At 43.9% G+C, this 17,146-nt stretch overlaps 1 protein-coding gene across 2 annotated transcripts in view; it reads right to left on the bottom strand.

The window, feature by feature from the left end:
* Positions 1 to 15,585, bottom strand: part of NPTXR (neuronal pentraxin receptor) — a 36,489-nt gene extending 20,904 nt beyond the window's left edge. Inside the window, exon 1 of one of the 2 annotated variants that reach the window (XM_077339491.1) lies at positions 14,729 to 15,585. In XM_077339491.1, coding sequence (XP_077195606.1) covers positions 14,729 to 15,358 — 630 coding nt within the window. In that variant the 5' untranslated portion in view covers positions 15,359 to 15,585. The remainder of the gene's footprint in view (positions 1 to 14,728) is intronic. The other variant, XM_077339490.1, reaches the window with a different exon arrangement.
* Positions 15,586 to 17,146: the final 1,561 nt, after the last annotated feature.

Below are 17,146 nucleotides of genomic sequence, written 5' to 3'. Positions count from 1 at the left end.
ACACAGTGAGAATCTGCTGTCCAACGCTGAAATCTTAGTCTGTTTTACACAAAAGTGTGCAGATGATCCTGGCCACATCAACAGCTGCCTCCAGATGACCGTAGAACCTTCAGTTTCTGACAAACCACTACAGTCATCCACAGAATTCTTTGTTCCAACAAAGAGAGCCAGTTTGGTGTAGTGGTTAGGAGTGTGGACTTCTAATCTGTCATGCCAGGTTTGATTCTGCACTCTCCCACATGCAACCAGCTGGGTGACCTTGGGCTTGCTACGGCACTGATAAAACTGTTCTGATTGAGCAGTGATATCAGGGCTCTCTCAGCCTCACCCACCCCACAGGATGTCTGTTGTGGGGAGAGGAATGGGAAGGCGACTGTAAGCCTCTTTGAGCCTCCTTCGAGTAGGAAAAAGCGGCATATAAGAACCAATTCTTCTTCTTCTTCTTCTTCTTCTTCTTCTTCTTCTTCTTCTTCTTCTTCTTCTTCTTCTTCTTCTTCTTCTTCTTTTCTTTCATTGCTGTCATCTGCTAAGTTCTTTCCTACAGCAGAAACTGAGTTCTTCTTGTTGCAGAACATTGTTTCTTTCTGCTCTGAGAAGAACACCAATATTAGAAGAGACAGGGAGGGTAAGTAAGTGGGCAATGGGCAGAGCTGAAAGGACTAGATTGAAGGAGGCTTCTGACAGGTGGCTGCAGTAACTGCTGGAGCCCTAACAGTCACACTCTCTCCTGGGTGTTCCTCACATGTACACAATCCATTAGCAATGTGGAAGACATTTACCTAACATCCTAGAGAGCTACTTCCAGCAGACAGTATTGACCTTGATGGACCAGGGATCTGATTCAGTATAAGGCAGTTTCATGTGTTCCATGTACATTTTTCATGTCAAGATTCACTTTGGCCACATGTGAAGCAATAACAAAGAACCAGAGGACTGCATACAAGCCCCACTGTTCTAGCATTACGTGGCCTTTCACACAAGCAAACCACTCATCTGCAGGTGGTTGTGGTGATTATAATGGATGAGCCAATTCACCGTCCTGGTTATTAAGAAAGCAAAGCACCATTGGAGCACACCAACCCCTACAGAGTGACCTACTCTCTTTGTGTATCATGGCTGAAAGAACAGGCCCTTCAGTTAAGGGCTGGATGATACCTCAGGATGACAGATCAGACCAGAGCCTGCTGTGATGAAGAGCTGCATTGTCCCTGGACCAATGAGATTTGGGTAAGATTTGTCCCCAAGCCCCTAGAAACCAGCGAGCTTTCAGCTAATAGCAGCCCTTTATGATTCATCACGTTTTCCACCCAAATTGATGCAAGTTCAATTGCAACTCAAAAGGGGAAAAACCTCAGTAACTTCTGTGGGCAACATTTGGCATGAACATGCTGTGCATATAATAATAATAATAAAAATGCTTAGATGAGGCCTTTTCCAAGAAGAGATGAATCAACATCAAAATGATTTGGAAGAGATGAAGCCCTGGGCGTTTATCTGCCTCATTCCTCTGCAGGGCACAAAAAGAAGAAACTTTTAAATGGCAATTACAATAATTGAATCTAGGTGTTAATGATGGAAGGGAACCTGCTGGGTCATTTTCTCCCTCCTGGTGAGATTGCTCTCTGCATTGTTTCTCTTTGTGAGTTGCACTGTTCTAGTATAACTTTTTCTCAACTCATCTTTTTCCCTTGGAAGAATGTTCTACCTTGTACTGAAACCAGCTAACCAGCAGGGAGATCTTTCCAGGTCGCAATTCACATGGTCCCATTACATCTGGACATTCTCCACAGGATGTGCATGTTGGAGAACGGAGCTTGTTCTAATAAAATGTGGGCAGAGAATGGAGATATTCACATCAGTAAGAGAAAACGGGGAAGACTGAGTGATCAGAGGGAATTGATGAAAAGACGAGATGAAAAGTCCCTTAACTCGTTAGGAATGGAGGAGGGACATGTGGGTTCTGACGGGAGCTTTTGGGGTATGTGTGGCTGTTCTGAGGTGCTGCATGCTGGTAAGCTCACCCCTTTGTTTTGCCCTGATGTTGCCAAAGGGCTTTGGAGAGGTATTTCTGATCTGTCAGATCTGGTTGGTCTTGACAAAAGGTGCAGCGACACTGTCTGCAACCTTCTTTGATTGTTCTGGATTTAAATGTCACATCCCTATTTTCACGTAAAACTCCATCTGCTCGTAGAAAAAAAGTTTTTTTTGCTTTTGTCGCTATTGTTAGCATTCAGACAATCTGGCCTAGGTTGAATAATAAAAAGATTTTAAAAATCTCTCTCTCTCTCGACTGTCTCTGTCATTTGTCTTCTTTTTTTAATTAAAAAGTTCGCCTTATGTTACCCTTTCTGGATGGAAACCCAGCTCCTTGAAAAATCATCTGCCTTCCCTTGCTCTTTCCTTCGTATGACTGTCTGAGAATTTATTTTCCACCCCCCTCATTGTTAGGGATTACAGTCCTGGCTCACAGGCTGCCAACAAGAGGAACAACGTGTGTAGAGACTACACATACCAAGTGTTCCTGCCATGTCACCAGAGAGTACTACTTTCCCTTGGTGATCACTGCCAGGAAGATTACACTGACTTTCTCTGTTTTCCCCTGGCACCAAAGCCCTCTTTCTTCATTTGTAGGGCTCATGGATATTTGTGGCTTACATGCAAACCATGAATGTCTATGGCTCATTGACGGCACCCTGAATGTTCCATTTTGAGATGGCATCTCACCGTATCTGACAGTAGGGCTAACCTTGATCAAAGGCCCTTATCCACTGTGGGTAAAATGCTTGGGGACATGGGATGTCACATTCAGCTTGCCCCATGGCACGAACTAGGGGTGTGTGGCAGGAGGAGCTGAACTCAATACACCAGCAGTTACCCCCAGATTTGGAATCAAAGCAGCAAGCTTCCCCACCCACCCCCAATCTGCTATGACTAGGCATATTATGCCCTCCTAATTTCCTTACGGAGAGAAGGGAGGAAGATTGATGTTTTACTGTATCTCTGGAGCAACAGAAGGGTCCACACGTGTGTCCCACAGGTCCTAGTTACAATTACTACAGTTTCTCTTTTATTAAAGATTTTTTTTTATGTAGGAGGCTCTCCCATGCTGGCACTGATCCATTAAATGGCCTAAAAATTCAAAGTCGTTTGAAAACTGAGCTGCTGTAAATTTAAATGGACAATTATAAAAGAACAGGGAGTGGGGGGAGCCTGAAGGATCGGTGTGGAGCATCTCATTTTCCTGTCCCCCACTTTCCCTTTATTGAAATCCTCCTAGGGTTGCCAGCTCTAGGTTGGGATATGCCTGGAGATCCTGGCAGTAGATCCTGGGGTAGGTGGTGCTTGAGCAGCCATTTTCTCCAGGGGAACTGATTTAAATTGTCTGGAGACTAGTTCTAAATTCTGAGAGGTCTCCAGACACCACCTGAAGGTTGGAACACCTCACCCTCATAGCCTCTCCCTTTCCCATTAATCCTTCTAACATTCCCAGCCAGCCTAACTGTTTGCCTTCAGCTATCCGTCTTTCCCCCTCCCTGATAGCTTCTCCCTAGGATAACTCTTACCAAGTTGCATGGTGTCAGTTGCCAGGTCAAGCCCAGTGGTGTGGTACTAGCCAGGATGGGCCCAGTTGTAAGGTAGCCAATGACAAGGATTCAGAGGGAGCACCTAACTTTCCCTGGATTCCCTCCCCCATATGATTTCATCCTTTCTTCTTCCTGGAAGTCCCTTCCTGTATACACATTTTCCCCCACTCCTTCTTTTCATCTGCCTCCAATCATTACCTATTTAGTATCTATTTACTTCATCTATGCCCTGTTTTTCTCCACAATGGGGACCCAAAGAACTTTATTTAATTCTCCTCTGTTTTACCGTGAAGCAAGTTAGAGAGTGTGACTGGTCCAAGGTCTTTCTGTGAGTTTCCATAGCAGATTGGGGCTCTGAATCTGGTTTCCCCAGTCTTAGCCTGAAGCTCTGACCACTACAATTTGCTGACTTGGGCTTTGGTGAATACAGGAAATCACATGGTAGCAAGTTGACTGGTGGTTGCTGTAAGTTCTGGTTCTGATGAATCTCCCTCAAAGGCCAAAACTGCCTTGGAAAAGTCTCTGCCCCCTCCACCTGCCTTTTACTGCCAGAAACCAAAGATTGAAGGCTGACAATACTGTAGTGGTAGCCTAGCAACAGCCAATGAGACCATTAATTTCTCAAAGCTACAGGCACCATTACTGTTATTTGGACTTTGAAAACCCAGTTTTTTAGATTTCAGATTTATCTGCAAAGCTGAGTCCTTTTTCAGGTTTACAGAAAGACATGTCTTGTCTGTTCATGGCTCCAGTCTTTGGGTTTCAGTATTCATAGATCTGGGTATATGGAGAATTAGATAGATGAGTGCAAAATAAAGGCACAGTGGGGAGGATATTTACCTGCAAAAATGTCCACAAGAGAAGCTAGTTGGCCAAGCTTCATGGAGGGCTTTGATGCATTGTGGGGGGGGGGGAGGGGGTTCTTTTCCTTTTTTGCCTCTTCTGACATATTCTTTCTTTGGGATTCACCTGTTTGTTCTATACTTTAACTCCTCTTAAGTTCCCCATGGTTCATTACACCTAACATACACAACACACAATTTGATGATCTACTTGTGAACTGTCATATCTTTATGATGCTGTGAGAAGAAAACAGGAGAAATCAATTTGCACAGTCACAGATACACCTTCTGGACAATTCATTGGTCTAATGAAACAAATCCTAATAACTGAAGTAAGATGTTGCCATTCAGGTCTACAGTCAGTGGAAGACATGTCTACAAAGCCAAATCATCACCAGCACAAATTACAAAGGCCACCTTTCCAAGTATCCTCCTTCTTTTTCTAAATCCAAGACAAATTACCCACAGAGCTGTAGCCTTCCATTAAGTCAAATCAGACGACTGTTTCTAACACAAGGCTGCCAGGTCTCCTGCTAGTGCCTCAGGCATCAGTGAAAGGAAATAGGAGGTGAAAATTGGGCATCTAATCATGTCACTTCCTATTTTTAGGGGAAGTGATGTCAGCATGCTGGGGCATCAGTTGCTGCCCCTATTATCTCCCAGACTTTTCCAGCAACCCTTTGTGAAACATTGCTCAATAGGAAAACCTCATAGTTAGCCTATAATTCCTGCAACCTGGCACCACATAATCAAATGGAACATGATGCTCTTACCACTGCTAGAAACAGAGGAGAGACTATGACTAGAAAGGTGAATGCCCTGCAACAAAGCAATCAAAATTCAGCTTAGAGAAAGGGGATGGAGGAAGATGTCGCGTTCTGTGTACATTATGTATCTTTCCCCCTGCACCATTTATTTTGTTCTTTCTTGTTTTAGGAAGGGAACATGAGTTACAAAGCTGTGGCAGGGGCCAAAATCAGGAAATTTTGCTTAGTCATAAGGTTTCACCAATCCTGTCTTCAGGGAAGCAAACCGTTTAGGCCACCAGTCCCAACAAATACAGGAACTGCCTTCCACCATCCCATTTAACCCACCAGTTCTACTCTAAGTAGCAATGGCTGCCAGTACATGGGGCAAGGGTTGCTTTGATACAACTAGCTTTTCTTTTGAAGATGGCAGAAATTGAGCATGCAACCTTCTGCAGGCAAAGCAGATCTTTGCTTGGCTTCTGCTGGGTGAATGCACAGCTCTGGCTATGGCCAGGAAGGCAACACATAACCATTCTAAACCAGATGTTAACCATTATTGGCCTGGTTCTGAGTCAAGCAATACAGGGACAGAGGTTTATACAGTGAATTTCCTTCTGCTAATGAGCTATCTCTGAAGCAATCTGGCCATTTCAAACAATGCCTCCCCCCCCATCATTTTTCACCACACCATCTTCCTCAAACTATTTTTAAAAACATTCTAAGTTGTTCCAAGGCATCTCCACAGTTCTGCCAGGGCACTGAAGTGCTATATTGGTTTGCCACTATAGTGTTCAACTTAGAATGTTCCAATGGAAGTGTGAGGAAGACCGCATGACACCAAGCCCTGCAAACATTTTAAGCAGCACACCACGGCCATTCAGAAATGCAAAGAAGGGGTGAAAACAGAAGACAGTTGTTTGCCTCAGTAACAACTCAGCCATGTTGTGCTAACGAGACACAAGGGGCTTGGTATGAAAAGGCAAATAAAATCCATTAGCTAAAACGGTTGCGTCTGAAATGACCCAAAACAGCCATTAGCAACCGGCTACCAAAACAGATGACAAAGGCTGTTTGAAAGAGGCCAGTGACGTCGCTACCCATGACCACGCTGTTCTTTTTGTAAGGAATTTTCTGTAGGCTGCCAGACCTATCATTCCAATAGGAAAGCAGAGACTCTCTTCCCTTTATGGTGGTAGTAGACTCTCTTCCTCCGTTATAAGCCCAGCAGCTTCCCCTGTGTTCTTTCCTAATGTGCAGCTTATTAGTAAGGCTGAGCATTCCGGGTGAAGGCCAGCCAATTCAACTCTGCTGAGACGCCAGGCAGAATTGCCCAGAGGCTGAGCAATGTTTGGAGTCTGAACTCCCAAAGCAAACCAAAGCTGGAGGGATTTTGCGCCTTGAGGAGGCCGGCGCATGTGACATATTTTGCTCTCAGCCAGGTCCCTTCTGTAAACTGCCAAGGAACCCTAACTCTCTGCATGTAATGTCTTGAAGACATTCTTTCTCAGTTGCCAATGATCTTACTAAAAGTGAAATGGAGTGGGTGGTATTTATCAGAGATATTTGAAGGTGGAGGGGGGAAAAAAAGGTTCCGTGTGCATATTAAAAAGCTGCTCAATGAGCTCACCATTTCCCATCTGTTAAAGCGAGGGTGGGGCGCGGGGGCTGGCTTGTGTTTCTTGGCTGCTGTCAGAAAGATTGAAATATGCTGGGGAATATTAATCATGTGAAATGTCAGCGTCTGGAGTGAAAAAAGGGAGTGCGTGTGGGGAGGAACTGCACTTTTGCAGTGAGGGAGTTTGTTTGGATTTTTAAAATTAATTTCTTACCTTGTCAAGTGGCCATGCACATTTATGTAACGAGATCAAAAGCCTCCTTTTGCTAGGAAGGCATCAGAAAAATTTGCCTCCTTCATTGCCCCCCCCCCGCAACTTTCAGCACACTTCCATTCACTCCCTGAGTTGAAGAGGACTGTCTCAAGCATGCTTAACCTACTTGCAGGGAAAATTGTTGGCTTTGTATGGATCACTCTGAGAATGATGGGGTACAGCCTGGCTCTGTAGACAATCCCTAGACAGCTGAAGAAGTCGCATTTGCCAGAGGTGCAGGTGGAGGGGGGTAGCTAAGCCCCTGTCCCTGCCACCATTCGCGCATTAGGGATGACCCCTCAAAAAGCAGCAGTCGGGGAATGAGTCTAGGCTTGGTAGTACAGCTTCTGCTTTGCATGCAGAGGGTTTCAGGTTCACAAGGAAACATACACACACACCCCAAGTCCCTGGACAGCCATTGCCTATCAGAATAGACAAACCACACCTTGATCGACCAAAGGTCTGACTCAAGACAAGGCAACTTCAGATGTATTCCTGTGTATTTTCATTAACTAGCCTGAAGTAACCCACTTTCTCTTAAGAAAGAAAGCCAGGGTGGTGTAGTGGTTTCTGATCCGGAGAACCAGGTTTGTTTCCCCACTCTCCCATATGCAGCCAGCTGGGTGACCTTAGGCTAGTCACAGCACTCAGAACCTGCATGCGTTCGATTCTCCGGGGCTGTGCATCTGTTCCTTGGGCGATCTATTGTGTTCATTTCCAGAACACGAAGGCGCCAAGGAAAAATAAATTTGATCACAGAAGCCCTGAGAAAGGCCATTATCTCTCAGGTAAGTTTTGAGTACACCTGTTTGGGAAAGCTTCCAAAATGAACGGGAGCATAGATTGCCTCTGGACAGCTACTGATTCTTGGAGGCCACTGAGATAGTGGTTATAATACTGACTTGTCTTGCATGGCTCTTCTAACTATTCCTGAAACAGTGTACACAAACAACTTTGCATACCGTAAAGTGCTATACAAACACAGACGCACCAAGTATTATTATCGACATGCACTAGAAATCCTGCCCCTCCCATCATCAAATTCTCCTTCCTAAACCAGAAAACATGAGGTCAGGATGTCATAAATAGGGAAATAGCAAAAATAGAGTCCAATAGCACCTTTAAGACCAACCAAGATTTATTCATGCACTTGAAAGCTCACACCTTGAATAAATCTTGGTTGCTCTTAAAGATGCTATTGGACTCTATCTCTGTCATGCTACTTCAGACCAACATGGCTACCCACTTGAATAAATAAGGAAAGACATTCAGCAAGGATCTCCTTTAAGCACCACTGCAACAGTTTGACCATCCTGGAAGACCACAAAAATAATTACTTTTATTACTGAAAATTAATAGAACTTCCAGAAGCCTGCATTCAATCTAAACTGATTTTTTTGAGGGATTACAATGAGTTAGGCCTGCACAGCATGACTATGGCAAGATTCTCGGAGAAACAAGCCTGAATCCTTGGATCATTGCTCCCATCAGAACTTTCATTTTACCACTGTGTGATAGGGCAGGGGTAGTCACCTGTGGTCCTCCAGATGTCCATGGACTACAATTTCCATGAGCCCCTACCAGCAAATGCTGGCAGGGGCTCCTGGGAATTGTAGTCCATGGACATCTGGAGGACCACATGTTTACTCCCCTTGTGATAGGGGACCCAGAGTACATGCAGTAATTTATTAACTTCTGCAGGATCCATTTATTTGTTCATTTCCTGGTTTTAAAGATGCCCCCTCCCCACAAGTGGCTCACATCATACATTTCACATACAACATCTTATAAAATAACAATTAAAACAACTGATAAAACATTGTAGCACTCTGTTACCCTGCCTGTTAATTAGTCCATCCATCTTTTCCATGAAGGAAACATGGGGAACCCTGCCTGAATTAAGGGCCACCCAGCAAGGACTCACTGAGACCATCACTGAGTACCAGAACCAAACTCTGGTCAGCGTTACCAGGACATGAGCTAGAGGATATTGAACTTGTAGGGAAAGCTCATTGAATACTTGCTGAAGTGCCTGGGAATAGCAGCCTGGGTGACTCTTTGTCTCATAATCAGTGCCAGAATGCTAACCGGTGGGCAGAGGCTAGCTGAAGTCAGGCACAGGAAAGGCTACTACTGGAAGCTCAGTTGTGATTAATGTAGGGTAGAAGTATAAGAAAAGGAGGAAGGAAACACTGATTAAGGGCCAAGTTCTGTTAACTCTGTAGGATTTGCTTCTTGGCATACATGCGTAGGATTGGGCTGCATGTCCGATTCCATTCTTTCCACCAAGGCTAACCAAGACAAAGGCTCAAGCCAGTGCAGCATCTACATGGGTGGAATGATATTAACTAGCGAAGCATGGCTTTTGTGGCTCCCTCCTTCCACAAGCAGCCCCAAATGCCTGTGCCCCCACGCTCCAGCTGCTGGTTTCTTTTCCTGGAGCCTTTAAAAAAAAGAAACAATAAGCAGCCTCAGAGAATTCAGTAGAAAACCTAAGTGGGATGTGCTGGGAGAGGAGCCGCTTCCTACCATTGGTTCGTTTGGCCTGGCTCTCCTTCCTGCAAAGGAAAAGATCTTTTTCACCAGTGATGGGGAAACAGCTTAGGGAAGGCAATTTGGACTGGCAGGAAGGGTCCTTCTATGACCACCATTCTTCTGCTCTAGCCCTGTTCCCAGGTTATACTGGGTGCACCTACAATCTGTGCAGGGTACATTTGAGGGCTTTCCCCCCTTCCTTTTAAGGAATGCATCAAGGCATTCCCAAGTTGCATTCAATGCCTGCTTTGCTGAATAGGTGACATAAACCTCATAAACCTGGTTTCATTAGTAAAGTGAATACATGTTGATTCTTTTTTATAAACAGATATACACATGTTCACTGTCACATGTGAATAAGGCTACACAAGGGCAGCTTCTGCAGCTGCTTTGAGTACAAATAAAGTCAGAGGAAAGAAACACAAATTTCCATGCATGTTCAGTGCACCCTTGACTAGCTTGTGTTGGATTGTGACCAAAATTCAATTCTGTCGTTTTGTTGGGATTATCTTGTGATTACCTTGGTGATCTTAATTGGCACTGAGATCATCACTAAAACATCTAAAAGTGAATTAAGATATAACCTCCTTAGTAAAAGATTTTATAATCTATCCAAAAATCCTCCTCTGACTCACAGCCATAATAACCGGCAGATGACACTAATAATCTAATAATCTTCTCTGAAATCCTTTCTCAAAATGTGCTCAAAATCAACAGATGTTCTCTAAACCTATGTCAACATACACAGCAAAAGTCTGCAGGCAAAATCCAACCAAAATTAAGCCCCTTTGCAATCCTGCTAATTTCAATGGAAGGCAAATGCAATAATCATTGCAGATCTGCAAAGTGAAGATCAACAAGAAGCTAAATGATCAAGAAGTGACTTTGTAAAGATGAAAAAACCAAAATAGATATTGTGCCAAATATTCACTGAAACATTTGTATTTTTGCCATCGTAATCTAAACCATCAGTTGTTCTTGGATGGGTATTGTCTTTATCCTTCAAAGTGTGTGATCCAGGAAGTTTTTTAAAGGGGCAAAAAGGTGAAGGAATAGAGAGTTTTGGAGGGTTACCTGTTCAACGGTATAAGAGACGGACAGAGTTACACTCTTCTACACCTGTTGACTTCAGTGGATTTAGAAAGGTGTCGCTCTGCTTAGGATGGCACTGGGAACGTAAGATGACTGAGGGGACAAATCAACCCCTTCTCCTTTCAAATAAATATTAATCTATCACATTTTCACTCTGCCCTTCCTCCAAAGGAGTTAGAATGGCATGCATGGTTTTCCACTCCTCTATTTGGTATGATTGAAATACCAATCAAAACATGCTAAAACGATCTTACGATCACAATATTCTAAAAGATATTTTGTGTCTCATGCGGCATTAGCTTTCAGAGGATGAGAAAAGCCACTGAGGAAAGGCTTGGTCCTTGAAAACGGTGTTCTATCTAGATTCTGTTCTGGCTTTACCCTCCCTTTGGTCTCGTTCTACTTTATCAACTGGAACTTTTGAATTACTTTTGAATAATAAAGAATAGGTTTTGTTTAAACAAGTTTATTATTCAGGAATGCCACCAGCGTTGGTTTTCTTCTTTGTTAGGGACCTTCTATGTGCCGAGCAGATGCTCGGGCGCTGAGCCTTGGCCCTTCCAAAGGAAGTCACAGTAAGGTTTTTAAACTGCGCTTCCCATCTTTGATTCCTATGAAATAACTAGTAAACTGATATTGTGTGTGTTGGTGATGTCCATGCCAACTTTGGTTCGTTAGACAGGGAAAGTTTTCTAGTCATAGATTGAGTGAAATATGAAATTGAATTCTGGAACACATAGATTTACAGAAATATAGTTCTCTGATACTTTGATCTGCAGATCAGACAGATACAATAAAGAAATAAACAAGGAGACTGCAGTTTTTTCTAGTTATTGGCTGGAAGAAATCTGGTTTTGGTGTAAAGCAAAAATTCTCCCTGCATGTTGCTTTTTGGTGTAAAGCAAAAATTCTCAGCTGCATGTGTTGTTGTTTTTTAAAATGGGCACTGAATTCCTTACAATTTGTTATTTGAGTTCGTGCAGTCCATTAGTTAGCCCTGACCCAGATAGCCCAGGGTAGCTCAGCCTCAGAAGTGAAGCAAGGTTGGCCGTGGTCAGTATTGAGTTGGGAGACCACTGAGGGATACCAGAATTGCTGACTTGCTCCAAGGAGAAAACCCACAGACTCCTACAGTCACTAGCCTAGTCTACAGGGCCAGGGTTATTCAGATTTCCTGACCACATTCAGCTCATGAGAACCATTTCCACCATTAGGGCTTTTTATGTGGGTGTGATACCACAGGTATTCTTCCCAACTGAGTTATATGACTATATTGTACTTTTTCTGCTATCAAAAACACATTTACCTCCCCCCCCCCAAAGAAGTGTAGTTCAATACAGTGTTATATTTGGAACTGTAAGACCAGGGTTCACATTCATATTCAGCCATGAAAACCAGGCTGAGTGACCTTGAGTGGGACCTGGCCGAGTCCCTCTTTCTCCTTCAGTCCTTCTTATGGAACGGAAATAATACAGGCCCACTTTAAAGGGCTGCTGTGAAGATAAAACGAATGTTCAACATTGTGAAGTACCATATGAAACATTATTATTAATATATAAAGCTTTGAATCTTAACCTCAACAAACCCATTTATATAGCCCAGTGCACAGTTCTAACAGAGGGAATAATAACAAATAAGCATATTGTAAGAAATGTTTATGAATATTCTAATGGCTCGGAAAAATGATCAGAATGCAACATCTTAGGGGGGCATATGACTGCATAGAGTCCATCTCGCTGTCTAACCAGATGGGATCCATATTTTAGTTGTATATATGTGAAGTTTTATATATACTTACAAATAAATGCTGCAAATTTAATAAACACATATTTGAAATCCTGTATAATACATACGCACTCAGAAGACTGAGACTGGCTACGGAAGACTGAGATTGGCTACAGATCGATTTTCAGTGTCCACAGTGGCAAATCTAGATTTGCTTCCATATAATGTGTGAAATGGCACTCTGTGTATATAATCTCTGTTGATCTCAGTATCAGCTATTGAAAGCACGTTCTTGGGACCTGGGAATCTAACAGCGCAATTCTTTGGGGAATTCTATGAACAGTTACTCTTGTTTAAGGTGCTTTATTTCAGCGAATGTAGACTGGAGTATTTCCTCTAAAGATTTCATTGTAGGGCAGCAGTTCTAAGCAGGTCTATGTGTGTGGTGTAAACCCTGCTTTACTCAAGGATTTACTCCAAGGGGAAAAATTTTGTTTTTAGGATGGCATCCTAAATCTTCCTCTTTCTTACACAGCAATAAACCAAAACATATATCTCAAGAGAACCCTCAGCCACAGCGGCTTCTCGTAAGGTTTATTTACATCAATTTCTGATCGGACAGAAATATGGGCAAAGGATTTTAAAATGTGCTATAAGAAAATATTGCTTCAAAGAAGGGTTGTTCATGGGTTACATTTCTGTATGGATGTGAAATAATTTCTTGTTTCAGTTAACTCTATATTAAGACATAAATACTGGCTATAAAAAGCCAGATTAATTTAGCATTTCTGTTTCATGGAGTACAGAAACCTTTACTGAAGTAACCACATGTATTAGTTTTTAATAGATATCCTATCAGGAACAGGTCCCCATAGACTGTTTTTAATGACTGAATCCTGGGCCCAGAAACTAATTCTGTCTCCTTTATTACCCTAAGAAGTTGATAGAAGTAGCAACAGCTGAAGAGGCTGGACTCTGCATGAAAATATACGTTTGCAATGGTTCTAGTAACACAGATATGGGACAACGCATATGGGGAACTACAAAAATAATTGGTTCAAAGGAAAACGAACAGTGCTAAACAAAGACCACCTGCCTGGACATAAAGTCAACTGAATAACATACAGAAGATACCAAGTAGAGCTGTTTAGGATTGCTCTTTAACAGTGTCATCCTATGAACACTTCCTGAGAGAAAGCCCCATTGAATAGATGAATAGGACTCTGAGAAGGCCTATTTGGCCCTGTAAGTAGCATGCATGCATGCATACATACATACATACATAGCAATTATATACATATATAAAACTTGAAATCAGATTTCATAAGATGGTTCCACTATCAGATGCTCTGAATGGCTACATGCAAAATGACTCCTAGGTCTTTCTATGGCATAATATATAGCCCTTTAATAAAAGAGAGGAAAGCTCTGTCTCCTCCTGGGAGTTCATTAAAACTTGGCTAGAAATAATATATCCTCCAAGGAAGGATTTTCTATCGCCTGGGGACAAGGGAAACGTGGGAGAGAAGGATTTGAGACTAACCACAAGAATCAAACACGTGGCTGTTTGCCTTTCAGTCTCCATCTTTCTGCCCATTCATCAGCAGATGTGCCCATTTCTATGCATAACTGATTCCTGTAAACACCACGGTTTGTAATCCAAAGGCAGCTCTTCATGTAATTATAAGGCAGCTCTTCATGACTCCTAGGTCTGCCTTATAAGCTGTCTTATAATAACACCAGGGAATGCAACACACACAAATATCCTAAGCATGTCAGCCAGATGTTTCCCTTCCTTCTCTGTCTTTTTATATACACAAAGTCATTCTCCACCCCAGAGCTAGACAGCCACATCCTGCCTAGTTAACATGGATTATCAGAATGTATTAAATCTGTTATAATTACATTTAATTATAGGGATGATTTTTTTAAATGCCTTTAAAAGGCTCTAGCAATTTGGGAGGAGGGTCCTGGGCAAGGAAGCACAGTGCTGAAGGAGAAAAAAGAACCCTCCCATGAAACAGAGGCTCTGTGCACCCTTCATTTCTTTTCTGCAGCAGTTGTCCTGAAGTTAATTTATTCAGCAGGAGGAGGCTGCTGCCTGGTCCCTTGTTGTGCTAGAGATGGAATTCTGTCTTGCTGATGACAAATTACAAACAGCCTTGCCAATGCCTAATAACGTAGTAACAATTCCCTCTGGGTGCAGCAATGGAGGGAAGGGGCAGATAACATGCACAAGCCCTGAACAAGAAAAATTATGAAGTAGTGGGGGGAGGGGGTTTACAGTGAACTGGTAACAGGTAAAAGGAGTTGGGCTCCTTTGTTTGTTTTACCTCTATCTTGTCAATCCTGTCTTTCAGCGTCCTGACAGCCTCTTCCAGCTCCTGGATCATGGCAGGCGAATCCCAGGGGAGATCGCCCATCGTATCGTGCCGGGGGACGCCCCAAACCGAGGCACTGTCCTGGAAACTAAGTTCGAGGCCATTCTCACACTGGCTGAGCTTGGTGGTCAGTTCTCGGATGGTCTTCTGGTCGATGAGGATCTGGTCTTTCTGCTGCTGCGCCGTCTGCCTGAGTTGCTCAGCCGTGCTCTGGAGGAAGAAAAGCTCTTCTTTGGCAGCCGCCCCGGGGCTGTCTCCCTGCGGGCTCCCCTCGGAGGGACACTCTACAGTCAGTGGGGTGCACAGGAAGCGGCTGAAGAGCTGCTGGTGCTGCTGGGGCCGGGCGCTGGCCAGCAGGTCCAGCAGGGAGTCCTGGGAGCTGGTGGAGAAGCCCCCGTAGGAGCTTTCTCCGGTACCATGGAGAGCTCCCAGCGTCTTGTCTGAAGCCGCCCCGGAGGCGGGCAGCAGGGCTGCGGCCGCGGCGCTGGAGCCATTGTCAGGACCTTGGAGAGCTCCCGCGTTGCTGGCCGCAGGATGGATGCTTGCGATGATGCAAATAATTGCACCAAGGAAAGCCAGCATCCCTGCGGCCAGGAGCACCACCAGAAACTTCAGGGTGGCAGCTTCCAGGGGGACCCAGGCCAGGAGAAATCGACCCCCAGGAGTGGGAGGGGAGGGAAAAGGGGAGGGGGAAGCGGCACGAGGTGGGGGAGAAAAGGCCCCAGGCACGGGAGAGGAAGGGCTGCTGGAGAAGCCCTGGCTTCCTTCTGCCGCTGGAACCAGGGCTGTTGATTATATCTTGATTGGAGAGAGAGAGCGGGCACGTCACGGGCTCTTCCCCTCTGGGCCCCTCCGACTCTTTCTCTGTAACCCTTTGTGCGCCAGGAGGGGAGACAAGGGCTTTGTGCGGCTCTGGAGAAGCCGCTCTCGCTGTCTCTGTTGTCAATTTCCACAGGGCAGAAGCGCTCTCAAAGGGAGAGGGGAGACGGAGACTGTCCCTGTTGTAGCAGCTGGAAAAACTTTTTTTGTTTTGCTTTCTGGAAGGGGATTCTCCACAATTGCTGGCATTAGTTTCCAGATACAAAAGTAACAGCAGGACAGTCCGGGAGCGATGCTAGTGATGAAATATCCCTGGAAGCGGACGTAAATCATTGGTCAGTTTCACACCGATTCCCACTTCCCCGAATTGGGCTGATTTCTCCCCCAGCAAGTAAATCCTGTCCCTGCCATTAAACCTTTCCAGTTTCCTAGGTCAGAACTTGTTGCTGGTGGGAAGCACTGTCAGCTGACTTATGTCAACCCCGTAGGGTTTTCAAGGCAAGGATAGGGACGGAGGTGGCTTGCCATTGCCTGCCTCTGTGTAAGAACCCTGGACTTTCTTTGGTGGTCTCCCTGCCGAGTACTAGCCAGAGCTGACCTCGCTTAGCTTCTAAAATCAGGCTAGCCTCAGCCATACAAACCAAGGCAGATGCTAGGCTGTAATATTCCCTGCTTAACAAGTAGTCTTACAACAACTACCATACTTTCTAGCCTTCCACTGAAGAGGTAAATTTAAAAAAATAATTTAATGTTTTATTTAAACAACTACCAGTGTCCTTTTCTGATTATTTAAGAATTTTGGGATGAATGCTGTTGAGTGCCAGCAATGCTTTCCCTGTTAGCTAGACAATTACTTTTCAAATGTGTTACCGATCTAACAGTTCTTCAGATGCACCACGGGGAGAAGAGGCGTGGAGGTGACTCTCTCTACAGCATCTTCTCCAGTGAAGTGTTGTGATTAATTCATTCAGCTCCTTTACCATTTCCCTTGTCTCTTTAGCACTACTTTTACTCCATTGTTATCTAATGGACATCTCTGGCTGATATTCTGTTCTGGATGTTCTTAAATTTTATTATCTATTACATATTTTATTGACTGCTCCTCAGTCTTTGCTTGTCTAATTGGAAATTTTTCCGAGGGTCCTCAGAGTTAGTGCTTCCTGCTTTCAAACTTCTTCTCGTTTAGGTAAGACTATCACTCTGAAACACTCAGCCCTGCTAGTTGGCACCTTTTCTCCTAAGTTGTGATATATGTTTAATTAGATCCTTTGTATTTCAGTTGCTAAAAATGATTTCCTGAATAGATCTGACTTTCCTAACAGAAAAGGAATAGCTTTCAGGAATAAGCCTTCCCCTATCTAGCAGTCATGAGGAACTGTTCATAATTATATGAGTTCATTGGGAGGGGGAGAGAGAGAATGCGACATTTGTTTCTAAGTTGACTATATTAGCACTGTGGTGACTGTTTCCAAGCAGCCTTATAATGTTTCTATCAGATATCAGATCTTGGGGAGCCCCTCTTAGTATTATATCAAGCTTCTCCTGTTGTCT

The sequence above is a fragment of the Paroedura picta genome, chromosome 5 (assembly GCF_049243985.1).
Source record: "Paroedura picta isolate Pp20150507F chromosome 5, Ppicta_v3.0, whole genome shotgun sequence".
In the NCBI taxonomy this organism is placed as follows: domain Eukaryota; kingdom Metazoa; phylum Chordata; class Lepidosauria; order Squamata; family Gekkonidae; genus Paroedura; species Paroedura picta.
Note: the sequence above shows the minus strand (reverse complement) of the source record. Positions and strands in the feature narration are given on the sequence as shown.